General features: G+C 38.5%; 2 protein-coding genes across 3 annotated transcripts; both read left to right on the forward strand.

Annotated features, from left to right (window-relative positions):
* The first annotated feature begins 4,869 nt into the window (after nucleotides 1-4,869).
* Nucleotides 4,870-10,875, forward strand: tmem106bb (transmembrane protein 106Bb). The gene is made up of 8 exons (XM_028400628.1): nucleotides 4,870-4,972; nucleotides 6,267-6,470; nucleotides 6,576-6,639; nucleotides 7,145-7,304; nucleotides 7,410-7,550; nucleotides 7,633-7,682; nucleotides 8,786-8,839; nucleotides 9,124-10,875. The coding sequence occupies exons 2-8, from the start codon at nucleotides 6,275-6,277 to the stop codon at nucleotides 9,260-9,262; spliced, it is 804 nt and encodes a 267-aa protein (XP_028256429.1). The 5' UTR covers nucleotides 4,870-4,972; nucleotides 6,267-6,274; the 3' UTR covers nucleotides 9,263-10,875.
* Nucleotides 10,876-12,122: 1,247 nt separating this feature from the next.
* On the forward strand, nucleotides 12,123-27,273 carry scin (scinderin). Of its 2 annotated transcripts, XM_028399228.1 has the most exons (16): nucleotides 12,123-12,417; nucleotides 17,835-17,989; nucleotides 18,076-18,237; nucleotides 18,331-18,480; nucleotides 18,799-18,891; nucleotides 20,588-20,720; nucleotides 20,812-20,900; nucleotides 20,990-21,205; nucleotides 22,044-22,165; nucleotides 22,638-22,728; nucleotides 22,938-23,108; nucleotides 23,207-23,384; nucleotides 25,097-25,218; nucleotides 25,303-25,380; nucleotides 25,462-25,522; nucleotides 26,319-27,273. In XM_028399228.1, exons 1-16 carry the CDS (start codon nucleotides 12,225-12,227, stop codon nucleotides 26,480-26,482), a joined length of 2,178 nt encoding a protein of 725 aa, XP_028255029.1. In that variant the 5' UTR covers nucleotides 12,123-12,224; the 3' UTR covers nucleotides 26,483-27,273. The 2 variants fall into 2 exon arrangements, with proteins under 2 accessions (XP_028255029.1, XP_028255028.1); XM_028399227.1 differs by having other exon boundaries at nucleotides 25,303-25,522.
* The last annotated feature ends 8 nt before the right edge of the window (nucleotides 27,274-27,281 follow it).

Here is a 27,281-nt window from a genome sequence, read left to right on the forward strand (position 1 = left end):
GATGTGCAGCTTTTTATCACTGTCATCTTTTTGCATTTTCCATCAATGTGACTTTTTTCCCCTCAGTGCCCTATTTCTCACATCAACTGCCTCCTTATATAAATCAACCCATATTATTGGGGGTCTACTTAGCTAGCTATTCCATTGGAGATTTCATTTAACATATTACAACCCTACACTGCAGGACAAAGCTGGTCCAGATGATGGACGGATAGATGATAGCATCACTAAGCCACCGCCATGCTTTACTGTAGGCAGGATGTTCTTTTCAGTATACACTTGATTGACACACTTGATTCATGTGTGCTTATTTAAATATTTTTTTAGCAACTGGAGCCGACTTCTCTTTTGCTTTTGGATCAGTATAGAGTTCACGCACGGAGCCCCCTCATAGTTTAGTGTGCGCCTTACTGTGGGTGTCTGCTGCCACCAGGTCTTGCTGCAGGTCTTTTGCAGTCATATTGTGCTCATGCTGCTTATTGTACTCTGATTTGGATTTTAGTGACACTTATACTCTCATACTATTGTACTTAATTATATTTAATTGTAACTTGATACCTCTGCCACAAGAATTTCCTTCGAAAATAATAAAGTTTTATCTTATCTTAACTCATGAACTATGCTTCTGACTGCATCTCTAGAAACACTTTTTGTATCCTTTTCCTTGTTTGTGCAAAGCAATGATCTCATGACTTGTGTTTCTAAGGTGCAATCAAACATCACGTCTACAGTCCAAGTATTTGAGGTGTTCAAGCACGCCTGGTGCAACCAATGAAGCCCATTAGTTACAGCTGTGCTTGAGACCACACCTGATTTTAATGTGTTCTCATATGAGGACTTCTGTTCAGGAGGTTAAATAATTTTGAGAGTCATTGAAAGCAGGATTTAGTGTTGAATTTGGAAAAAACATATTAGTTTTAATTTATTTACTGCAAACACCTGAAATTTTAAATTGATAATTAACCTTAAAATAATAAATAATTAGTGCAACTCTATATCAGTTTATTTGTGTCAGTCATTGCTGACCCATACTTAAAACACAAAGCTTCTGCTAAATAAATAAGAAGATACAAAGTTGCTTATGTACCATCACTTTTTATGATGTATTGTAGGATACATTGTGTGCAATATTTAGTTAGAATGCATAAATGAACATTCATTCTATTGTTTCAAGGCAGTAGTGCTACACAGAGTGACCAGCTAATCTGATGGAAGAACTGAAGGATCAATTTAGCTTGTTCACTTAGCTGGCCTACCTGACCAGGGTTTACACACACACACAAAAAGTAAATAAAAAAAGGGAGGGACAAACTACACAGCACACCACATTAAAAGTAAACTTAGCAACACTTGCCATGTCTAAGTAACAACAAATGGTTGCAGAGTATCCTGGACGTGCCTTCATATGTTACAACCCTGGCTCACGGGGTAGCAACATGACACAAAGCACGTGACATAAACTGTTGTTTTACAAATTAATTTACAACAGAACTAAAGGAAGAAAACAATGTGGTGTGGCTCTGCTTCTGCTGGTTGAGTGTATGTTTATGTGTGTGAGAGTGAGAGAGAGAGAGTGAACAGCGGAGGAAGGGCATCCTTATAGCCTAATCAGATGATCAGTTGCAGCTGATCAGGTATCAGAAACAAAGAACAGGATCAAGCAAAATAACTGACACCCGAGTGGACATGTGATTAGTTGCAGTTAAAAAACTATAACACTAGATATAACACCTTGGACATGACCTTGGATCCTTTAGTTCTTACATCAATATTCCCTGAAAGCACAAAAGTATAATGTAGTCTTTCAAATGAAAACGTGACCTGGGCACATAGCAAAGTATTAATTGTAATCCCACATTCAAAGCTCCACCCTCTGAATGCTGTGATAAGCTTCATGACAATTGACTGTACTGCCTTTTTTATTTTTCCTCCTGTAGACAGAGAAGCTGCGTCGCTACTGTGAACCACAAGCAGCCAGCAATTAATCTTAGTCAGACAGAATATAGGCATCGAGCGATGAAGTGCCTGCATGAGTGATTACACCTGACCGGCAGCAACGTGGATGTAAATGTTAAGCAACAAATGCAGTCCAGCTGGATTGACTGTTGGATAGTGACGGTGACTCTTGTATGGCGACAGCTGCTCTTCATCTGCTGACAAGTTGCGTGCATGACGGGTTATGACCTCTAGCTTGATTTGATAAGGGGTGAGTGTCATGTCGCACACAACAGGATGAAATATGACAGCTGTCCACTGCGAAGAATGAAAACACTGTATTGGTAACCAGCACATTGAGATGAAAAGAGATTCAGGCTAAGAAAACAAGAGTGAATCCACCCCTGAGCCCCACAGCAATTTTACATTAACACTGCTTAAACGGTGCACATAGATATCTCATTAGAAATATTGTTCTTGTGTCAGCTGTCTGCAGAATTTGTGATGTATTTTTGATTTATTTATTCCAATAATGCAGTACAAAGTTAGTATTGAGTTGATAACTGAAACACTAACACAAAAGTAAAACAAACACAGACACACAGGTAAACCACGCTTTCAAAATAAAACAGAAAACAACCAAAACAGGGCAAAATACAAATATGCCAAAAAAATTAGGAATACAGTACAATAGAAAACCAACTGAACAAGGAACAGGAACGTGACACTGACAATATTGATACTGCATTAGGAAGTTGGATAGCAGTGAAGTGAGTGACATTTAACTAATTGAATGATAAAGATTAAGTCTGTGTCTCACTCCCTACTCCCCATATGTGGAGTTCAGTGTAGGGCACCTTATGGTGAACCTATTGGGAAAACATTTTCAGACCTTTCAGTCACTACCTCCGAGCCCAATAAACATTTTATGGCAAACAAACAAACACAGTGGGTCGTGCTACATTCTTTAAACAGTCATTATATTTATAAGACACGTAACGTAACTTCTGTTCCTGTTATTTTCACCAGTCCACGCAATGCATGACTGTACATATTGCTAATTGTAGTGACCATCGGATGGACACAGCTTTTCATGATGCATTGTGGGATATATTGAGGGCTTTATATGAGGTCTAAAATTTCTTACACATTTGGACAGCACTACAAAATGGTGAGGCCCCTGAGTGATTCTGGTCACAGCCTGAAAAAAAAGCCAACAGAGTGACAGCAAAACCATTGAACTGCCTCAAATACAAATTTCAATCAGCAAATTGTCCCTTTTCTGTAGCTTGAGACAATAGTGAAAATGGAAAGTCTATAAATGCCAGCATTTAGGAAGTGTTGACAATAAGAACCAAGCTCCATCTTAGTCAAAGTCAGCCTTAGTCAAGGATAGAGAGATTGCTATAGATACTGTCGCCGTGACAACTAATTGACAGAGGTCACACACAAAGCTGATGGAGATAATGTCATTATCAGGTCTGTTTATTGTGTCTTTAAGCACACTATAGGTACATAGAAGACATATTAGCTCACCCTATAATCATTTTCATGGCTTTTAAGTCAGCTTTTTTTTGCAATAAACAAAGGATACTATGCGATAGCAGGTAACAAAAGATGATACTCTAATGTCTCCAGTGGCTGCATTATTGCAAAATATACAAGTTATTCTTAATCTTAGGCTGGCTGTGTGGCAGCGTGTATGGAAGTATATTAGTGGATAGTTGATTCTTAACTTAACTTAACACTTCACTTCTTTAGAGAGACAAATAGTTTTTTGATTCCTGATCTGAGTTACACCCTGGATTAGCCTACACATATCATGTCTGAAATTGAAATGATATATGAGCTATAATAGATACAGAACATGGAAATATATATGTTTTTTTTGTACTCCAACATAATCTTGTTTTCAGCTGAACCAGTATCATTAACATTTGACCTGCATTATAGTGATACCATCACAGGAGGGCACTAGGTATGTAGCCAGCAGTAAAGAAAGTGGCTTCCTCTTGCATTTAGGACAGTCAGGTCTTTTTGTTGAAGATGAAAAAACACACATATTTTATTTTTTTTAAACTCTATATTCTTAGTTTGCATTTTTAAGACGTTATGAAAAAATCAAAGGGTGTGGAAGACGTTTTTCCCCTGCAAAGTTACAGTAACTAGCTGTAAAATACAATAAATGAGGTAAGATAAAAAGCAGAATATTTTTTCTCCACAAATATAATATGGTAAATAATTGATGAACTGCATTCATTATTGTGTCAAACCTGTTTACTCAGGAGTCTGTATGTGTGGAGGGTTGAGGAAGAGAGAGTTTCTCTTGTTGTGGTGCAGTTAATACAAAAAAATGCCATAGAATTGTTGGTTACAGAATATTTCATCACAGTGTTTATTAATTATAATGATACAATTTCTATCGCAGTCAAGTCTATTATTATTATGCTTGTTGTTGTGTCACTTGTTCTATCAGGAGCAACCTAGAAGTGTTCATGATCATCTGTTTACAACTGTGGGGGGAAACTAAACATTAAAATGGTTCCTTGTGGACTATTAACTAACAAAATGTAGTGCATAAAAAGTATTAGTTTTATTATTTTTGATGTTTTAATATCATGTTCAAATCCTACAATTGTAACATCTAATTTCATTGTAAGCATGGCGCTGTTAGTGGACTACTGCTGAGTAACCATGTGCAAACACCGCCATCTACTGGATTAAATATGACACTGCATATGCAAAACTGTGACAACTTCAGAATAAAAGATTAGAGGAAGTTTAAGAGTATATTAGGATATAAGAAAATAGTACGTTTAAAGACAAAGGATCAATTTCATTTAAAATAAAACAAACAAAACGACGTATTGACGTTATTCTAAAATGAATTCTATTTTGTTCTATTCCAGCCCGAATGGCATTTCGGGGTTTCTATGGTTACGTTAGATCTGCGCATGTCAGCTACGGGAGGATAAACAAAACTTGATGAGTCGTTCGCAGTAACCACAGTCTGTCAGCCTAAACAAGTCACATTCAGGTAATTGTGTCTGTCCCGTTGTTACTCGCGTTTTATTGTGACAGTTAAGTCGTTACACATTTTAACAAACTGCGACACTAAAGCAGCTTTAGGGCTTTTCTTATGCTGCTATTCATACGGCTGATAGTGGGTAGTAGCTGTAAGCTAGCCGAGTGACAGGCTAACTGTCAGACCGATGACGTTTTGCTTTAAAGAGGCATTTAGACAGCTTGTCTTTTCACTTCGGTCTAATATCTGTTGTTATTAGTGCCTCAATATTGACAGCTGTATATCTTCATTGTCAACAAATTGACATTTTTGACTGTGGCCATTGCTAAAGAGAATTAGCTGTAGGCCCTAGACTAAGCTAGTGTTGTGAGCTAGTGTTGTTATCTTTAGCATAAGAGGGGTGTTTGGCGTTGAATTATTAAACTACATCTACTGTTACTGTTATTTCTAGAATTTTTACACTGCTCAGTCACTATGATTTGGTATTTCACATCCAAACAGCAGGCCAGACAGCGAAAAAAAACATTAGACAGTGGTGATGTACTTTCGTTTAATCTGCTGTAAACAGTCAGTCTTGACTAAATTCCTACTCAGCTGCTTTCACAGTTCAAATCTGTCAGAACAGATTAAGCTTTTTGTGATAAGAAACTCTCAAAGTCCACTTATGTCTAGAAGATACAGTGATGCACGCTAAACTGTTTGTCTTTGCTTTCGTAAGAAATTATCAGGAGCTCTGATGTATTGCCTAATCCTAATTTTAGTGCATTAAATACCCCTAATAACAGACAATATATTGTAATAGGAACTGTGTAGTAATTTTATTACATAAAATTAAAAAATATATAAATATATTAATAATACTAAAACAAGTTAAAATGTCCATAAAAATACAGCTTTCTTGGGGCAAACACAGTCTGCAAAATCTTGTTGATTGACAGTTTCAAGTGATAAATGTAATCAGGGTTTTAGGCAAAATGTTATCAGGAGCAGCGGTTGCTGTTATGAGCCAGCCGCATTATATACCTGATGCTTTCATTGACCTCTAATCCTTGAATGCATCACGGCCCAATAAACTACTTTCTCTACTGTGTGTTCATTGTTAGTTTATTTTTGGGTTGATTGTTTAGTGATAAGTTATAGTTATGTGCATGCACTGCTAATTGTGATTTACATATGTTTACATATGAAACATTGTACAAAGAAATGATTGACTGAAACTTTAGCCTATTTCGGTTGCCCTTATATTACAGATTAATTCTTCCAGCATGAGTATCCGATTCCACTGTACGTATCCTGTGTTTTCCAGTTGTGACTATGGGGAAGTCTTTTTCCCACCTCACTAAGCACATGGGCCACGATAAGAGTCAGGACAGCATGACATCTCCTCTAGAGGACGCCCAGAATGAAGATGGCAAAAGTGGCGACGTCTCCCAGTTTCCTTATGTGGAATTCACAGGACGGGACAGTGTGACATGTCCCACGTGTCAAGGCACAGGGAGGATTCCCAGAGGTGACTTAGCGATGTTAATGACCTGAAAAGTCTACCACATATAACACATTATATATCATCCTGTGATAATCTGCTGTAGTAATGCCATTGTTCCCATTGTTTTAGGCCAAGAAAATCAACTGGTGGCGTTGATTCCATACAGTGACCAAAGGCTGCGGCCCAGAAGGACGTAAGTACAATTGTCTTTGTGTGCTGGATTTTAACACAATATAGTTTACAAGCTACAATAATTAGCACAGGCGTAATAACTTGCCTAGACATCCAAATACTTTTTCTTTCCTATACAAAAAAATTAGTTGCTTTTTTGGCCTATGTAAATTCGAATTGGATTTCCATTGGGTAGTACCAATGGATGCAAAATAACCTCTCTCTGGACACATTCAGATAGACATACAACTAATCAGAAATGTAAAGCATGTAGGCAGAGCAACAACCAGACAAGTTTAAACACTAAGCAACTGTTGTTGGGTTTGCTAAATGTCAAGTAACGCAAGCAGCAAGTCATCGCATAAAGCCTATCTATTTTAGATAAATGGTTATTATATATATATTATGGGTATAATAGCATTTGTACTGAGTGAACTGGTTATAACAGGAAGGGATTCCAGACCTATCACTGAGAATTTACACTAAGTGAATTGTGAGTAGTAACTTAGTGTATGTGTAATTCTCAGGAAGTTGTATGTCACAGCATCAGTGGTGGTTTGCCTGCTACTATCCAGCCTGGCTGTGTTCTTCCTCTTCCCTCGATCCATTGACGTGTCCTATGTTGGGGTGAAGTCAGTTTTCGTTAGTTATGATCAAGAGAAACGCAGCGTCTATCTCAACATCACGGTGAGCCTCCACCTCACTTACAGAATTAAGTGCCTGGCTTTTTTTAAATGGGTACATGAGAGGCAAAAGTCATTATTGGTTTTGTGCAATTGTTTGTCTATCTAGAACACGCTCAACATCACCAACAATAACTACTACTCAGTGGAGGTGGCTAACATCACAGCTCAAGTGCAGTTTGCTAAGACGGTGATCGGTAAATCTCGCATTAGTAACATGACTGCCATCAGCCCTTTGGACATGAAACAGGTACAGCTCCACTTTAGTGTCTTTTCACCTGTTAAACAGTCTCACGTGTGGATGAATCAAGATGCTTCATATCTGTTTTTAGATCGATTATATGGTCGCCACCATCATCGCAGATGAGATGAGCTACATGTAGTAAGTCTTTTAAAGTGTTACCCCAGATTTACACATCATGCGGAAGCGTAGAGTTAACTTAATACGCGCATCTTTCTCACAACATCAATTTACACCAGGAGCATTTCAGTGTGTAGCGCTGCCTCCACACTCTTGTGAGATTCACAAAGTCACGTAGTAATCTGCCTGTTTATCTGATGGGTAATGTCCTCTCTACATCAGGCTGGGTTACAGAGCAGTTACTGAAAACTCATTTTACTCCATCAACACACACAGAGAAGCTTTTCACCTTCCACTCTGAAAACAGTTGCTGCTTCTCTCCCTGCCTTTTCCTTTCTGATGTTGTCTGTATAAAATGCATGTTATGTCATATAAAATGCTGTTTCTCTACTTTTAAAACGGAATCTCTCCTCGTACATGGCTGTGGCTGTGTTTCTCTGTCGGTTGTGTCTAAACAGTGTTTTATTATGAAAAGCCACTGGAAACTCTTTTGTTCACTCTTTTCTGCTCCATGTAGTTGGTGCAAATAGATGCGCCTTGGGCGCCACACATCTCAAATAGAACTGCCGTGTATTACTCACATAGCAGCGCATAGCTACCCTTCTGTGTAAATACTCTTATTGACTATAATGGAAGCGTTTCACAGAGGCAGTCGCTACGTTGCAGTTACGCCAGGGTTAGAGTTATTCAATAGACTTCAGTTCTCTTCAGGCCATCAAGTTGTGTTTTAAAACTTAAAACATTTAAAACAGCTTGACATATAGTTGATTAAATGAATTTTTTATTTAGCCATAATCTAAAGTGATTTCCACCTACATACACTTCTTGTTTCTAACATCAGTTTTTTTCTGCCAGCAGGCCTCTCTGGTCTTATTTGCTGCAATTAATTTTTTAACCATCATGAGTTACATTTTCTCCATATCTCTCTACAATAACAACCTGTTCCTCCTAGATAAAGCCTGCAAAGTTTGCAATTGACCCTAAAATGGCCATGGTGTGCTGGTTACAACTACATATCTTCTGCTTTGGAATTTGTCCCCATTATACACTCCCATTTTTATTCATATCCTATATTAGTAAAAGATTCTTTGTGTTGAAGTTGCTGATGCACTATTTTTTTTCAGTGACTACTGCACTTTGCAAACCATCAAGGTCCACAACATTGTTGTCATGATGCAGTAAGTGGTGTTTATCTATCTATCTATCTATCTATCTATCTATCTATCTATCTATCTATCTATCTATCTATCTATCTATCTATCTATCTATCTATCTATCTATCTATCCATCCATCCATCATCCATCCATCCATCCATCCATCCATCCATCCATCCATCCATCCATCCATCCATCCATCCATCCATCCATCCATCCATCCATCTATCTATCTATCTATCTATCTGTGTTTGTGTGTTTGTGTGTTTGTGTGTGTATCCTCACCTTTTCTCACCCTCTCACCCAGAGTGACTGTTACGACTACATACTTTGGCCATGCGGAGCAGGTGTCTCAGGAGATGTACCAGTATGTGGACTGTGGAGGGAACACAACTTCCATTACAGGGATGAACAAACCATTCAATGTTCCCAATACTGCTGCATAACCCACTGTCCTCCACGATGGATCTGCAAACTTAGCCTCAGTGGCCCACTGCGTTTTCCTCTACCTGTGGTGTCTAACAAACTGCTGATGTCACAATAACATGGTGTTTACATGTCACATTTTGTCTAAGTTAGTTGTCACATGTGAATTATCTGCTATCTCAAGACAACAAAGTTCTAATAATCTAACTGCAGCAAACAGAAGTACACCTACACTATTATAATTCAGTCAGTGTAGCAATAATAATAAACACTAAAATCAACTGTGACCAGACAGTCATTTTACAGTCATCTTGTTATTCTGTAATAACAAAGGACTGTAAAAAAATAAAAAAAGCATTCTGTGACATCACCAGTAAGTTTCTGAGGAGATGGCAGAATAATTGACTTAACACTCTGACATAGTCACATCAGTTATTGTGACAACACTGTCATTATAGATCTTTCTTTGTGTTGTCTATGATTTCTGTATTACCAGTTGTACTCCTTAAGCTATAGGAAGGAGCAGAGAGGAGAAAAAAGTACAGATTTCAAATCATAATGCACTTTATAATTCTTTTAAAATTTTATGAATATTTTCTATAAACTCTTTCTGCATCACAGCGTGTTGGACTGTATTCAGAGTATTCAGATAGTGCTGTGCATGATTCTGACATTAACTCATTGTTCTGCTCACTTACCTTGTGTAGAATTTGGTTGTTATGTTGTTAGCTAATTCATTGCTATGATTAGTGCCCGTCATTTTCTAATATAGTTATCTCTGGTCTCCGAAATCTTAACCTGATGTTTGCACCTCAGACACAAGATCAAACATTAGTAAGCTATTTTATTCTCTTAACTTTGAGTCTTCATAAAACTCAACTGACAAACTATAAACGGCTACATTGTTGCTACACAGAGCAGGATGGCAGACAGAACTAAACCTTCTATTATTATGATTTTTATTACTTATTATCATTATTATATAGTCCTTAGGGTGACAAACCATGTTGAGCTCTTTATTATTATCATTATAATTATTTGATTTGCTTTTTGATACTTTTTGGGGAATCCTGTGATTTTACCACCGTGACTGACATAATTAAATATAACTTAACATTTGTGTGCACTAATCACATTTTTTCTACCATTGTTGGCAGCAACTGAGAAATCCAGCTCTTATTTTCTAACTTAAATAATGATGAATAATAAGGAGTAATATTTTGTCCATACCAACTAATTTATTATCTTGATGAAATTCTAAAAGGGCATATATTTTTTCATTGCCAGATATAATTTGGAATTTAAAAACATATATTGTATATTTTTATCATGTTTAGCATGATTTCTATTTTCCATTGTGTAAATACTATGAAATGGTGTTTATAGGGTCTTCATGCAGGTTTGAATAGTTCAGGGAGATAAGTGCTTAGCTTTTTTTCTTATTCTAACACACTCCTGTTGTTGGTGTTTGGTTAACAATCTAACATTTCACTCTTGTTTTATGTGTGAAGTGGTGAGAGATGACGTGGAAGTTTTATGTTTGATTTTTCCACCACATTAAACATTTTGTTGGACATTATTTGTACTGACATAGTGACTGTTGTGGGAAAATTAATAAAGTTTTAAAACTTGATCATCTGCTCAGAATAGCTTTTCTCTTACTTATATCTGTTATTTGCATGCTCCTATATCTATATATGTATGTTGTTCTGTGTTTAATAAATGTCACGCCTGGCTCACAGAAGGCTGACAAACAAAACACCAAACGGGAGGGATGCCAATTAAAGTGCAATTTATTAACTCAAATAAAAACAGAACAACAATGATGTTACTAAGAAAGTTACAGCAGCTTGACAACTTATGATATGTGTAAGTAGGCCTATTATATGAAAGGAATTATCCAGTAAGATACTTCTACAGTATGATGTTCCTGTACTGAATATATTCAAAATATCTTCCCATATCTGTAATCTGTATTTGTCTCAAGTGCAAAATAATTCTGCCATTTAGAAATGTCTGATAAAATCAAGCTGTAATCTTACACAGACTACCTAATGATATCAGTACCGGTTAATGACTCATATAAGCTTATGTTACAAAAGTCAAAATAGATCTTTTAGACTACATTCAGGCTCTGATCATACTATCTGACTATTCTGATTTCAGGTGCTTCATTGGTATCAACCTGGAGAGGGGACCAAAGGTAATTCAAGGAAAGGCTGTTTCCAAGAAGACAGCTAAATTGTCCATAATTCTTAACTCCTCACGTTGTTTTGACAGAATGACATATGGATGTCCAATCATGATGACATCATGGGTCAAAACACATTTCCTCTTGGTGTATTCACATAAATTAACTTCTGTGAAATAAATGTCTCTCCTGACTGAAGTTATAACAACTTGAAGATGATACACAGTCACAGTTTTTGTCTTGGTTGATGACAGGCCACATAGTGGCTAGTGACTAGCTTTGGCAGCTGTTTTCAGGTCTAGCACTCTCATAGGTGCAGCTCTGTCTCACACAAACGCATCAGAGACACACATCATGTCCTGGTAGGGAAAGGCCACCAGGGATCAACATACTCTGGTTTAATGTGATGCAGTACACCAGTACAGTCTATAGTAACTGGCCTTGCTGGCAGTTATTCACACTGACCACTTGTTTGCAGCATATTACTATATATAAAATGGACTTTTATAAAACCAAGGCTGCCATTTTAGCTATGCCTTTACTTGTTGTTTTGCTTATGTGCCTATGTGATAAACAGCTTGATTCATGTGTGATGATGGTTTGTGGTGTGTACATTGGCAGCATGTGGACACACCCACTCTGTTTAAAGTCTGGAGAAAGCAGAAGCGAGAACACTGCCTCTACACACTTAGTCAGAAACAGAGCAGCAGTGTGTGTTTCCTACCCTCCTCTCACCTCGCCCGTGATCCTCACTCTGAGCCCTCAGCAGCAGCAGCAGCCACAGCAGCATTATGGAGCTCCAGCACAAAGAGTTCATCAAAGCGGGCAAGACAGCCGGCCTGCAGATTTGGAGGATCGAGAAGTTGGAGCTGGTTCCTGTACCTGAAAACTTGCATGGAAGGTTTTATACAGGGGATGCTTATGTCATTCTCTTCACTGTTAAACAGAAAAACAGCAGCTTTTACCACCTGCACTACTGGCTTGGTAAGTGGGAACAGCTCTTCATCTTCATGCTTAGGTCCAATGTTTCCATTTAGAATACCTGGACAGAATAACTGTCACAGCCTAAAGAAGCACATTAATCCTCCAGTGTCATAGATTTAGCTCCAAGGGTACTCTTATGAAGCTTTTATGAGGTGCCCTATGGACGGGAAGAGATAATGCAGTTTATTATAGTGATCAAAGATCATTAGGACACAAGCATTTTTACCTAGAAGTAATACTTATCCTTCGTGCTTCCAGTCTGACTAGTCACTCACTCAGTGATTCTCGGCATGCAGTTATTCCAGTGATGTAACAGCAGGTATTTTTTTTATATTGAACACAGACTAATTGTCCTCTAATATTATCCATCACTTTAATCTTTTGTGGACACACTTATTTCTGGTCCAATTCCCACACTGGCTGTTGGCATGGCTCCGCTCTGTTGTGGATGTGTTCCTCTCTGTGTAGAAGGGACGGTCTTTCACTAGTGATTTCACAGGAAATGTGATTCATCACATCAGGCAATCTTCATGGTCTGACTTGTAGACAGCAGTGGACAGGGGTCAGCATGGACACTCTGACTGGTCTGCAGCTACACAACGAACTTTGATACGCTGTGTGTTCTGACACCTTTTAATCAAATTTGCCTGGCACATCCTTTTTCCTACTACATGCTGGTTTCCATTTCGATCAGGGAAAAGTGTAAAGGAAACATATTTGTAATTTGAATAGCTAGGGTCTCACTTGCTATGTCCTAACTGTCCTAAACCATGCAAGGGGTAATGGATTACAAAGGTGTGTTAGTTTGTGACCTATATGTCTGAACACTTTGTCCAGTGGATGTGAGGTATAGTAACACTTCCTTTCACAGGTGGTGACCACAAAGCTGCTTGTTCATCTTGGGGAAAGTTCATAGTTTGAGAGGTCAAAATTAGGTGAAAAGGGTGACAAACTCACACCAGTTATTAACACACAGACTCCCTTTGGCCCACATACTCACTAGAGCACCACAAATGTGGATTAATCCTTCGCTAACAGTGACTATAGCTTACAGCTATAGCTTATAGCTACATCATTAATGATTGCTTTCACATTTAGTGTGTTTTAGTGACACAATTTACCAAAGCACAGGAAAGACCATAGTGGCTCTCTGGGTCACACTAGAAATAAGGAGCCCTAGTCATTTTGGTAAAAAACAGTAAAACTATCAGCAAATCCAACGTCACTCTGTAGAGACACAAGCTCAGACATCTGTTCCTCTTGTGAACACTCTGCTCCTTTTAAACTGTTTCTAAAGAAGACCTCCCAAAAACACACAAATATGTTTGATTAGATTCTCCTGCTTGGTCACATTTTTGGAAAAGATCATGTTGGATTTTAAGGTACTGCAGTAAAAAGTAATAAAATAAATAAATTGTGTTATGTTGTGTTGCAAATACTTTAGGTCATTGTAGTGAGAAAAATTAATTCAGTAACAGAAGGGTTACTGTAATTATGAGCATGCCCAAAATCAAATGCATGACACATATCCCCTTATATTCAAAGTGATACTGCCATACATATCACTCTATTGTTGCTATATTATATGATATAAACCTATAGTAAAAATATCAATATGATTAATTATAAGTGAATAAAACATCTCAGAAAAAGTTGATTAAAATATGCAAGTCAAAATCATGAGCACAACTCCTTATGTTAAAAGATGAGCCACACGTTTATTTTTGTATTTGAATTTCAGCGTTTTCTATATATAAGTCTATAACCCATACATATATTTTTTTAAATAGCATCTGACACTTTTTAACCTCATATGTCATATGTCTCATATGACCTTAAATATATGTACATACAGTGCATCTGTATGTGTGAGTATCACACCCCACAGTGCAGGGCGGCTCTTCTCTGAACCTGAATGTTGTAACAGACTGACATGACTTCTTTATCTCTGCGGGGTCAGATTGTAGATATAATTGGTTTCCAGTAAGATTGAAGTAATTTGCCCCAGAGCGGAGCATCAGAGAAAACTAATAAGAGACTTTAGTATGTTGAGGAAATAGATGAGCATGCAGGATGTTTGAGGATATATTGTACTACAGGCGCTTATACTTTGAAATAATTAACCATCAGCAGGAAACAATCTGCAGAAGCTGAAAGCAGGAGTTGTAATGGGTTTCTTAAGAAACTTTTTTTCATTATTATTTTCATGTTGTCTATTTTAACACACCTTTTACACACTCCACACTTGACTACTGTGCTGTAGCTGAGGTTAAACTGTGCAGTCTGTGGTGGATGGCTGCACTTCCTTCCTGCACAAGTCAATACTAATAACATGTTTTAGTGCTTTTACTGTCATCGAAAGAGCCCATCAGCATTATTCATTAACCATCCAATCATTTTCTGTCACACCGGACCACAAGAAGAGAAATACTGTTTAAACAGCAGAGCTTTCTGCTGACACTGCTGTCACTCACTAACACTGTGTCAGACAACATGAGGTTAGAAACCAGCAAGCATTTTCACATTAAATACTTATGCTGAAATCTCTCTGTAGCCGCTCACTTCATATGACCATCATTCTTTTTCCTAAACTAACACCATCACTTGGGACTATAGCCGTCCATCGGAGACGATGGATGCTGTGGATGTTATCTAGACATTTTTGCATGTGGAAAATGGCTATGCTTTCCATTAGTTAAGAGGAAATGGTAGAGTCAGATGTTTAGGGGCAAATACCAATTCCTAACAGCTGATTGCTAAATTACATAAGAGCATTGTATATTTTATTGGTATCTTTTTGTATAATGTATATAGTTATTCTTATCTTATCTTATCTTATCTTATCTTATCTTATCTTATCTTATCTTATCTTATGGTTTCTGTATCTATGCTGTTGCAATAACGCATTTTTCCATTGTGGGACGAATAAAGGTTTCCTCAATCATAATCTTAACATGTACTTTAAAAGAGTCAAGAAGTGCAGCAGTTTTATTTGTTCATTTGTCATAGTTTGATTGTTTGACATATATTTTTTGTATGTGAAAACAAGCAGCTTGAAAATGGGCCTTAAGTCTGGAAGCTAAGGCATTCAATACAAACTGAAAGTGCATGTGTTGGAATGAATTTTAAATAATTGTAAATCTCTCTGGAGTTTTGTGGTTGTCATGTGACCAAAACCTGAGCTGATGGAAAACCGGCAAAAAATAGTTTTAACACGTGACTTCCTCTCAAACCATAAACCACAAGTCCCCCCCCCCCCCCCCCCCCCTCCTCTGAACAGCATGCAGTACAGATGTACAACAGTGTTAATTTTGGCAGCAATTTCGGATTTAGTTTTTATTTTAGTCTTGTGACTAAAATGTCATTTGTTTTTAGTCACGTTTTAGTCACAACATTTTTTAACTTTTAGTCTAGTTTAAGTCAACTAAATATCAAATAATTTTAGTCGACTAAATCTGCCGTGGATTTAGTCGACTGAAATTCTATGATATATATTTTTTCATGAAATATTTACGGTTTGAAGTGCAATAAAAACAGGCACAGCTTTAACTTTTGTTATTTGAAACAAACAAACTATATATTTAATTGCTATTACCTTTTCACAAAAGAACCAGTGAACAGTGAGCTGCTCTCCCTGAATACACTGTTCAGTCATGACCTTCTTCATGAATACTCCATAACTACAGCAAAACACTTCAGTGACAACTTAGAAACAGTGCGCATGCTGTAAAACCATCAGCAGTGTCTTCATTTATAGATTTTGTCACGTGTATCTTTGAACAGAAGTTAAGATGACTCGTCTTCACATTTATTGTGTTTTTACCGCTGATAGTCGCTCCACACGGTTTGCAAACCGTCTTGTTTGTCTTGACATCAAACGTTTTCCGTGTGTCTGTTCTCCTGTTTTGTGTTACCATGCATGAGTACGCCTTCTTCCAGCATCGCGGGGCAACGTCCTTATGCAGAGAGGTCACTTCTGATTGGCTCTCTGCCGCCGTCTCGTTTTTATTCGTTGACGAAAGTGTCAATACATTTCGTCTTCGTTTTTGGCACCGTGCGTAGTTTTTATTTATTTAGTTATCGTCTCATTTTTATCAGCAAACAAAGGTCGTTAACGAAAACTATGACGAAAATGATTCGTCAACAAAACTAACACTGATGTACAAAGAGTTTTTAAAGATCACTATTTAAATGAGGCATTTTACCAAAAATGACCCATAATATGTTCCAGGGTCAGCATACAACTTTAACTTTCCTTTGAGTCTCACTTTTTACGGCATGCTGTGACTAATGTTTCTTTCCTCTGACTGCCTTTGACTCATAGTATTGCTTTTTTTTAATCTGCCAGCTGGATGTATTTGCAGTTTAATATATGACCAGCATTTATGTTTTCCTTTTTGTCAAATATCTGAAACAAAGAGAAACTTCTAAAACACCTTTTAAGCTACATATGAAATGGCTGGGATATCTCTGATTTCCAAAATTGCACTTTTCTGCTAACAGATGGCCTAAACATAACTGTTTCCCATACTTCCTCTGTGAGTCTTTTCACCACTTTTCCTTAAAGCAAACCCTGTGTTGACTTCTTATTTTGGAGAATACTGTAAAAGTGAGACACACACACACCTTTACTGTACAGTTCAATGGCTATGATACCATTACAATACATGATGTGGCATCTGCTCATTATAAGCCTTAGGTGAAAGAGGTGTTTCTGTTAGCAGGCCTTAGGCTGCTTTCCTGAGGCAGCAAAAACATAGGCATGTTTTTTTTCTCCATCTCGCTCCGTGCACACTTTTATTAAAAAGTATTTTTCCCCCGTGAAGACATGTGCTCGAACTCCTAATAGCAATTAATGTGGAGTTAAGAAGGTATTAACAAACTTAGAAATATCACGTTATAATACAGCTGGGTCCAGAGTTGATTCTGGAGTCCATAGGGGCCCTAAGGCAAAAGGTCACAAGGGCCCCCTCCAGCCAGCAGTGATCACTATTATGTTATAAACAATCAATAACAATGTATCAATTTCACACATATCATTTTTAATAAAAAATACAAACCAAGGTGACAAATAATTTTAAATAACAAAAGAACTCCAAACAAATGTTTGAAAATTGTAGGGACAGTATTTACATAGGCAGATCCTCTTCTGGTTTTTTCAAAGTTGAGGCTGAAGACTTAAGGTTACTGAGTTCTTGCCATCAGGGCCTTCAGCTTTGGATCAGCCTTAGGACATAGTATCATCTTTTAAACTTCTACTATAGACTGTAATTCTTAAAACCCATTTTAGACTGATTCCTCCTACCATGAGATTATAATCATTGTGCGCTACAGCGCTATATGCAGCGATTAATCAAACTATCTACAACACCGTTCCTTCATAACAATTATAATAATTTTAGTGTCTATGCTTAAAGGAAAGGAGTGTAGCCAAGATGAGAGCACTGCTGCAGCCATTTTTACTATCCAGCTGGATGACTACCTGGGTGGAAAGCCGGTCCAGTACCGAGAGCTGCAGGATGCAGAGTCAACAGCTTTCACCAGCTACTTCAAAGAAGGAATCACTTATCAAGTATGGATTATTGTTGACTGTTATACTCAACTTTACGAGACAGAGAGAGATTAGACAATGTTGTATGCTGTGTTCTTTGCCTCCAGACAGGAGGTGTGGCCTCAGGTTTCAACCATGTGGTCACCAATGACCTGTCAGCCCAGAGACTTCTTCACATCAAGGGTCGGCGTGTTGTCAGGGCCACTGAGGTTCCCCTCAGCTGGTCCAGCTTTAACAGCGGGGATTGCTTCGTCATTGACCTCGGTGGCGTAAGGACAATCTGTGATAGGAAAACAGTTGATCAAAGTGGATTACTTACAAAGAGGCAGTGACCTCATATGTGCCTCTCTGCCTATCTGTAGACGATCTTCCAGTGGTGTGGATCCATGTGTAACAAGTTTGAACGCCTGAAGGCAGCACAAGTGGCCAGAAGTATCCGTGACAATGAGAGGAACGGGCGTGCTGAAGTGGTAGTTGTTGAGGAAGGAACGGAGCCTACTAATTTAAATGATGTAAGTCCTGTCTCATTAATGTGCTATAGTAATTTTACATACATGCATTATATCTGGTTCTTCATTGACCAGATCTGAACTAAAAGTTTATGGCCTAATCAATAAAAGTTGTTTTAGAAGAGGTTCAGAAGGGCCACTTTGTAGTTTACAACTTCTAGGTCAAAGATTCGGAATAACAAGTAAGAGGCAGCATTCTTTAGTGTTAAGCTTAGTATACTCTAAGTATACTATTAAGTATACTATAAGTATACTATTAAGTGTACTAGTATGTCATCAGGTAGCCACTCGAGAATTAATATAAAGTGCTTGTTCTTGCAGGTTCTTGGAGTCAAGCCAGCACTTCCAGAGGGAGACGATGATGATGATGTGAAGGCAGATGTGTCCAACAGAAAAATGGCTAAACTCTACATGGTACAGTATTCACACACAAACACACACACCAGTAATTCCACAAAATGAACAAAGCGATTTTGATGGCTGATAGCCATTACTGTGCTTACAAGGAAACTTATCTAACATTGACTTAGTAAATGGTCTGTACTTATGTCGCACTTTTAGATACTCAATGCTTTTAGACTACTTCACATTATACTTTCTTTCACACAAGCCCACACAAAGCCTCCTAGGGTTAGTGTCTTGCCCATCGGCATGCTTGCCAGAGATTGAACCTTTACGGTCAGGGGACCACTGCTCTACCACCTGAGCCACAGCCACCCTTATTTTAGTTACTCAATTTATCCAATAGAATTCTCTCAATTATGGAATATAGATTGAACCAAAATGTATTATTTGTCTCTTCATATTAATTAATGACCTACAAAGTAATACAGGAATAAAATGCAGGGAAAGCAAATCTCAATATAATATATTAATATTTAAGAAATTAAATAAAGTAAGATAAACTATTCCAGTCCATCGTTTTTGCATGTTCAGTATTCTGTCATTGCAAGTTCACCATGATCAAGATGTTTTTGAGAAGCCTATGGGTGGTGTCAGGAAAGGTTCAGCCATCTTGGTGAGCTTTGCCGCTTCACCAGCATTGAACCCGGGCAATAATTGCTTTAACCCACTGCTCTGTAACTGTGATCAATCAGTTACTGTATATGTATCGCATCACTAACAATGGTGTCAGTTACAAAATCCCACGACTCGGTTTTCTTCTTTCTCTTATAAGATATCTCCTACTGGCATATTCACTGCATGTCTCACTTGGCACTTGGTCACACACATCAGATTTAACACCTTGTGGTTGTCATTTCTCACCACTGGTTTCTGAGACTCCTCAGTGCTCTCATAAACCTCCTGTGTGACTCTGTCAGCCCTAGGATGTCTCACAACGCTGTTTGAACAGCATAGTTCCAGACATTTGGGTAGCTGACTTTCAATTAGCATACATATGCCCATTTCAAAAAGAGTATGCTAGTCCCACCTCTGCAGTACCATTCTGGTGATGTGAATACAGGGTTGATGTCTCATGCCTGATGCCATTTCTCCTTAACTGCACCTGGAAGTCTCTGCACATAAGCCCGATGCCATTGTATTTGAATAATCATCACCAAATGACTGCACATGTTTGTACCCATCAATAGACTCATCACTTACTGGACCAGCTAAGTCTGTGTGCACTAATTTGCACACTGTCCGTCGCGACTTTGGCTTCTGAGGTACGGATGCAGGTGAACAAGGAGGTGACGTCAAATGATTGGATCGGATCTTCTCCATCTTTTTACAAAATCCTGTGATTTCTGTATGTGGTGTGAGGTGTTTCCCACAAGTGGTGTCAGGAAGTGCTTATGTGACTAAGTTAGTGCTGCTGAACTGATGAAGCTGTTCAGAGGAGCAGAGAAATGTCTTCAAGAAACGATCCTTGAGTCCAGTTGCCTCGATTTAAACTCAAGATTATTCTAATTTATTCACCATAAATTCATCATTTCAGTTAACACTTCATCACATATATTCTGTATGCATACATATTATTATATATATTCATGATATCATTCCAGACAATGTTATACCTATTTTATACAATGCTTGTGTGAGTGCTTTATGAGACCCGATCCATTCTTTCTTTCAAAGAGCTTACAGCGTATTATGTATCTTTTGTCAGGTGTCTGATGCGTCAGGATCCATGAAGGTGAACGTTGTGAAGGAGGAGAACCCATTCCTCCAGAGCGACCTGCTGTCTGAGGAATGCTTCATCCTGGATCAAGGCAAAAACAGGATGATATTTGTATGGAAAGGTACAGAGACAGACAGTCAGAGCTTCATCGTTTTATTGTATCTGCACAGCAGTCTGTGCGAGTTTGATCTCATCTCATTTATCTTCCACAGGACAAAAAGCCAATCCAAGTGAGAGAAAGGAGGCCATTAAAACAGCAGAAAGCTTCATCAAACAGATGGGCTACCCAGCAAACACTCAGGTTTACTTTTGGCTCGTATAAGTCCTCTTAAAACATTAGGCACTGTAATGGTTTTAGTGCTAGTAGTGTTTCTCCTGTTGGTCCTGCAGATTCAGGTGTTACCAGAGGGAGGAGAGACTCCTTTATTTAAGCAGTTCTTCCTGGACTGGAAAGAGAGAGACCAGAGTCAAGGATTTGGAAAGGTGTTCATCACAGAGAGTATCGCCAGGATCCAACAGGTGGAGTTTGATGCCTCCAAACTCCATGAGTCCCACCACATGGCTGCACAGTACAACATGGTGGATGATGGGAGTGGAAACACACAGGTGAAGGAACATTGCAAGGAGTTATCCATTCCACACTGATGCTATTTATACCTAAAGGAGAGACTTGTAACATTGTGTATTTATAAAAACTCAAACTATAGTTATAAGTCATCGTTAAGAATGCAGAAATGTTGCTTTTCAGGGACCTTTTCTTAGTGGTGGAGTAGTAGATAAACAGGTTATGCCTATATAAATTCTTGTTTTACACAGAATTAATTCCTAACACCTCTGCACTGATTTAATGACCCTTTGGTCAGTGAACACAAATACGTACAATAACAGCACATCGTGACGGAAGTAGCTTCAGTATCTCAGAGCTTTTAAAGAGAAAATATGTCTGTGGATGCTCTCATTCATCCAGGTCATAGTCATGTCCAAGAGTTTAAATCGAGGGAATCTTTGGGTCCAACTTCTTTGTCCTGTACTACAGGGTCATGGTAGTGCTTTAGACTATCCAGATAAGACCGTAGAGAGGTGACCAAACTTTCACAGGGCTAACAAAAGAGAAAAACATACACAGTCCCCAGTTAACCTAACATGCACCTCTACCTCTACTCTGGTATGTAGGAGGAAGCTGGAGTATGGTCATAGGGAAATGCAAACTTCACCCAGCCAGATTTGAAACAGGAACCACCTTGCTGTGCTAACCATTGCACTACCATGCCATCAAACATTACACCTCAAATTACAAATTGTTCTCTTTAATTATATATTTTTTAGCCTCCATTTGTCACCACAGTGTTGGGGGCTTACTACGCTAGCTAGTCTCACAAAGGAAAGCAGTGTGTGAAGCCTAAGAACAGAGATAAACTGAAATCTTCTTGTTTGCTTCTTACAGATCTGGAGGGTGGAAAGCATCGGCAGAGTACCTGTGGACCCACAAAGCTATGGTCAGTTCTACGGAGGAGACTGCTACATCATCCTGTACACTTATGGAAAGAGACAGATTATCTACACCTGGTATGACACTGTTAAGTTCCTCCACTGGTTTGCATAGCCATCAGAGCAGCGACTTCCTTCCTTCCTTCCTTCCTTCTTGCGATAAGCTCCAATGCTCTGCACCAAGCTACATCAGCTCTACTTAATTTTCATAATGTTCCAGTTGATCATCAGCTGCAAGGATTTATATGACTTAATTTATCAGGTGCAACTATTCAATAAAAAGTGTGTGAGATGTTTTCAGTGTTAGCTGGATATTATCACCAACTGCAGTGTGCTAAGTTCTACAAGACTTTTAACATTGTTTTGTTAGCTTTGCTTGTTCCAAACAATTTCCTCAAGCACTGAAAACAGGTGCTGCTGGTACCCACTGTAAAGTCCATGACAAACCGACCTATATAAAACCTATAATGAGTTGGCAGCCTTTAACAATACAGATCAGTACATGTTTGTTAACATGGTGTTAACAAACATGTACTGATCTGTCTCCAAGGCAGGGAGCCAGCTGCTCTCTGGACGAGCTAACAGCCTCTGCATACCTGACTGTGGACCTGGATCGTTCACTGGGAGGGAACGCCGTTCAGGTATAACCAGTATGAAACAGAAACAGAAAAACAGAAACTCATCTGTCATTATCTGTTGTAAACAAACTTCTACGTTAATCACACCTATTTGGAAAAGAAAACAAAAGTGCAAGCATTTATCACCCAAACTTATTGGACTAGTTTTCCTTGCAGCACATTTATAGGCTGCGTGTGGGTTGTTTCACTTTATTTCACTCTTGTGGTTTTAGGTCAGAGTGTGTCAGGGTAAAGAACCCCCACATCTTCTGAGTCTTTTCAAATCTAAACCCCTTATCGTATACAAGAATGGTACATCCCGCCTCGAAGGCCAAAAGCCCCCGCCTCTGACCAGACTCTTCCAGGTCAGACGGAACCTGGGCACCATCACCAGGATTGCTGAGGTAAGACTGTATTTACCAAAGTAATTGTGATGATGATGATTATGATGCCAATTTTGACTGTATTTATCTAAAGATGTTGGTCTTCCTGTGTGTTTCAGGTTAGCGCCTGTGCCACCAATCTGAACTCTAATGATGCCTTCCTTCTGAAGATGGCTGATGGACAGGGCTTACTGTGGATAGGCAAAGGGGCAAGTAAAGAAGAGGAAAAGGGGGCGGAGTACATGAGTAAAGTGTTGAACTGCAGCTGCAAACGCATCATCGAAGGACAAGAACCAGGTCATAATGCACATACAGTAGATTTCTGTGATATTATCCTTGCTTATTTTTGGTATAAATAGCCACCGTAAGCGTCAGTGATTCTATGTTTTTACAGTTTTAATTGGTTTATATAAGTATTAAGGACTCACACAGGGGTTAAAGTTTGAGCTAGTTTTCTTCTCCTGTTCCCAAAAAGAAGTGACATGTGCAGAACTCTGCAGTTCTACTCTTACTAGCTTTAGCCCCTTGCATGCCTTACAAAGAAGGCAACCTTGGAGGAAGACCTTGCTGGCAGCGCAACTGTCAGCTCGTCCTCACCAAGAAAACATAACATGAGTTTAATGTTTCAGTCAGTGTGTTAATGGGGGCAGGACTTGAATACACAGTAGCCAAAAATGCCGATTGGCAAGACAAACTATGATCCTCACCTAACCTCTTATGTTTTAATTTAAGAGTGAGTTAACCCCTCACTTTCACTGCTGTATCAGTCCCAGCCTTCCAGTTATGTTAAAAAGCAATTCAAATATTTAGTTTAGTTTAGTTTAAGTACCCAAACACAGACAAACTTAAGACAGATAAACTAAGAGTGAGCTTGAATATATAAAGTTGACATATATATATAAAGTTTGTCAACTTTATATATTCACACTAAAACAATCAAAACCAAAAGTTCAAACAAAAGACCCAAAGAATAAATGCAAACCAACCAGAAACAAAGACAGAAAAGACAGGAAACTGGAGACACTGGAGACACAGGGACATGACAGAGGACGAACTGACAGAGGCAAAGGGGAGGACAAGACTTAAATACAAATAGGGTAACAAGACAGGTGAGAACAATGAAGGCAAGGCAGGCAATCAATAAGGCGGGAAACACAGGAGCAAGTAAAACACACACAAGGACACTACTTTGAGACCGAAATCCCCTTGTATGTTTACACATACACAGGTATTTTGAAAAACAGAGACTTTTCCCTTCGTTTGTGCCTTTTATTTACACATAAACTGAGTTTTCGCCTCTGAAAACGAATCTTTCTAAAAAAATCCGGCAAAGGTGGAGGTTTTGGAAAACGTTGTATTCGTGTTTCAATGTGAACTGACAAAAAACAGACAAAAACAGAGTTTGCGGCAGTCTGTGCGTCAGTTGGTGCGACCTTTTTTGTGTAGCATGGCTGCTAGAGTAGGCTGTAGTCTAGTAATGGAAGCAATCCAGGTAGCGTTTGCATTTCTGTTGGTGTAAGCACTTTTTATGTGTTTGCATTTGATACAGCTCCTCTTACTGTGTAGAGGAGCAGAGACATGTTAGGTCTCCAGGTTCAGCAACTTTGGAACAACTTCTGACACAGAGAGCCAGGATGCGTCAATGAGGCTTCTGATTGGCTTGCTGGGCTTTCTCCTTCATCCTACACCACCACCCACAGGCCTGGCGTAGTCATGACGGCTCTTGGGAGTGTATTTATGCGGGTTAATGTCAACAGAAACTTTTTTGAAAGTGATGATGTGTGCACAATGTTATTTTGGAAAACGGAGGGAAGGAAATATTCATTTTTCAAAGTAAAACAGGAAACAAACCAAGAAAGATACAAGTATAGTAAAATGACTGGGTAATAGATAATAATAAAATGGGTAATAGTGAAAAACCAAGGATTTCAATGAAAACAAAGCAAGCCTACCAAACTAGAGATCATGATAGAAAATGTGTATCTAAAAATGTGTGTTTTGTGTTACAGCTAACTTCTGGGCTACATTAGGGGGTAAGATGGAGTACCAGACATCAGAGAGGCTAGAGAGACAGACTATCACCCACACTCCTCGATTGTTTGGATGCTCCAACAAGACTGGCAAATTCATAGTAAGCATTACTATTCAGCGGAATGGCTGAAAGGATCAAGTGTTTCTCCGTGTTTGTAAATTGATACATTTCTATTGGTTACAGATTGACGAAGTTCCAGGAGAGTTCACACAGGATGACTTGGCTGAAGATGACGTAATGCTGCTGGATGTGTGGGATCAGGTAGCCTACACTCGGAGCTGCAGGGCATGTCAGACGCCTATGAGCAAACTCAATGACCACTCACACTGTCTTGTGTTGCAGGTGTTTGTTTGGATTGGGAAGGATGCTAACGAGGTGGAGAGGACTGAGTCTGTCAAATCTGGTAAGGGTTTGTTGGTTTGTTGGTTAAGCTAACCAGGAAGTGTATGTTACCACATAAAGCACGAGAAAAAAAGTTGAAAGGCCTACATAAACACTTCAAAAATATCGTGAACACTGCTTGAGGATCTTTGTGGAAGAGGAGTGGAAATAATCTCAGACATGTGTTAAATTTGTTAATATATGTCCAAAATCACTAAGAAGAAAGAAGACTGTAATTTTGAAGATTATTGAAAATTTTGTAGCTGCTGCCCTCATGTGGCCATGTCAATATAGTGCAGGTAATTCTGTGATTATTATAGTCCATGGTGCTTATCTTTATTAAATCAAAACAGAACAGTATACAGAGCAGATGTTATAGTCATGTTCAAATGTTAGTGCCCCCTCTTTTAAATAGTCATTAAGAAATGGAAAAAAACCCATAAATAATAAGTTCCTTATTCTTGCTCCCATAGGATGAAATTAGTTGAGCTGCAGCAGGTGCTGCTGATCATCAGTCCTTAATGAATTGATCGATTTTAATTACAAGAGGGGTTACTAACTTCCGGGACATAGCTGTGACATCTAACTGAGATGGCCTGACAGCAGACATTTTCTTGTACATTCATTACACTTATATATACTGAACATTGAGACATTAGGGTGAAAAACTATGAACTTTAAAACTTCCTCAGATTAATATCCAGAAAAGTATATCTGCATCATGTATTTACAGCCAGCAATCTTTTACCACCACAAGAGGTCACTGTTAACATGTGAAAGTATCTTTCTCTCTCTCTTTCCCTCTCTTTTCCCTGCAGCCAAACATTACATTGAGACTGACCCCAGCAGTCGGGACAAGCTTACTCCTGTGGTGGTGGTGAAGCAAGGCCATGAGCCCCCCACGTTTACAGGCTGGTTCCTGGCCTGGGACCCCTCTCACTGGGACGCTGTCACCAGGGGCATGGTGAAACTACGAGTTTAGAGTACACACACAGTACACTCGTTTAACAGAAGGAATGCTAAGCTTTCTATAGTCAGCATGATAAACAGATCCATTGTCATTGGTAGAATTGTTTTGCTGTTATCATACAAAAAGCATTTACACCAGCGTGGAACCAGCTTCAACCTGCTAAATATATATTTGATTTGCACTGCATGCTTCTACCAAAAATAAAAAACACCAAGAAGTTATTCTATATAGAAAAATTGCTACTACTACTTTTTGTCTTTGAGATGGACTGCAATCAACAGAGTACTATGAAACTGTAATCCATAAAAAACATGTAAACATCTAAACAAACATCTAAATATAACAGGTTCAAAACAACAGGTATGGTTTAATTTTTTTACAGTTTTTCTATAACTATTAGCCACATAATGCACCACAAACCACATAATAGAGTTCTTTATTGTGAGCATCCATGCATGCAGCAGTAGTATTATTATTTAGTCATAATCTGAACTGACCAATCAGCATAATATAGTCAATACTATGTTCTGAATAAAAAACTTTTTGTAAGGTTGAATCATTTTTCTCTTTTTTTTCTTTTTTGTCTCTGTGGGCACAATGAACGATGATCTCTGTAACATCATCAATTTAAATAGCATTGCTCTGTGTATGCCCCCCCCCACACACACACACACAAAAGTACAAAAACAATGCAGGATCCAGCATTTTTTGTTTTTACATAGAAAAGCTTTGATTCAGTGTTGTGGTATGTGACTTACATTTTATTACTTAAATGTTTCACAATAAAGTTTGACAGCCCAGCATAATTGTC

The sequence above is a fragment of the Parambassis ranga genome, chromosome 2 (assembly GCF_900634625.1).
Source record: "Parambassis ranga chromosome 2, fParRan2.1, whole genome shotgun sequence".
NCBI classification, from domain to species: Eukaryota; Metazoa; Chordata; class Actinopteri; family Ambassidae; genus Parambassis; species Parambassis ranga.

Bases quoted from the DNA above. Each gene is read 5' to 3' on its own strand.
- tmem106bb (XM_028400628.1), top strand. From the start codon at position 6,275: ATGGGGAAGTCTTTTTCCCACCTCACTAAGCACATGGGCCACGATAAG. The intron at 7,551-7,632 runs GTACAGCTCCAC...ATCTGTTTTTAG, and splicing joins GCCCTTTGGACATGAAACAG to ATCGATTATATGGTCGCCAC. The intron at 7,683-8,785 runs GTAAGTCTTTTA...ATTTTTTTTCAG, and splicing joins GATGAGATGAGCTACATGTA to TGACTACTGCACTTTGCAAA.
- scin (XM_028399227.1), top strand. From the start codon at position 12,225: ATGGAGCTCCAGCACAAAGAGTTCATCAAAGCGGGCAAGACAGCCGGC. The intron at 23,109-23,206 runs GTAAGACTGTAT...TGTGTGTTTCAG, and splicing joins CCATCACCAGGATTGCTGAG to GTTAGCGCCTGTGCCACCAA. The intron at 23,385-25,096 runs GTCATAATGCAC...TTTGTGTTACAG, and splicing joins CATCGAAGGACAAGAACCAG to CTAACTTCTGGGCTACATTA.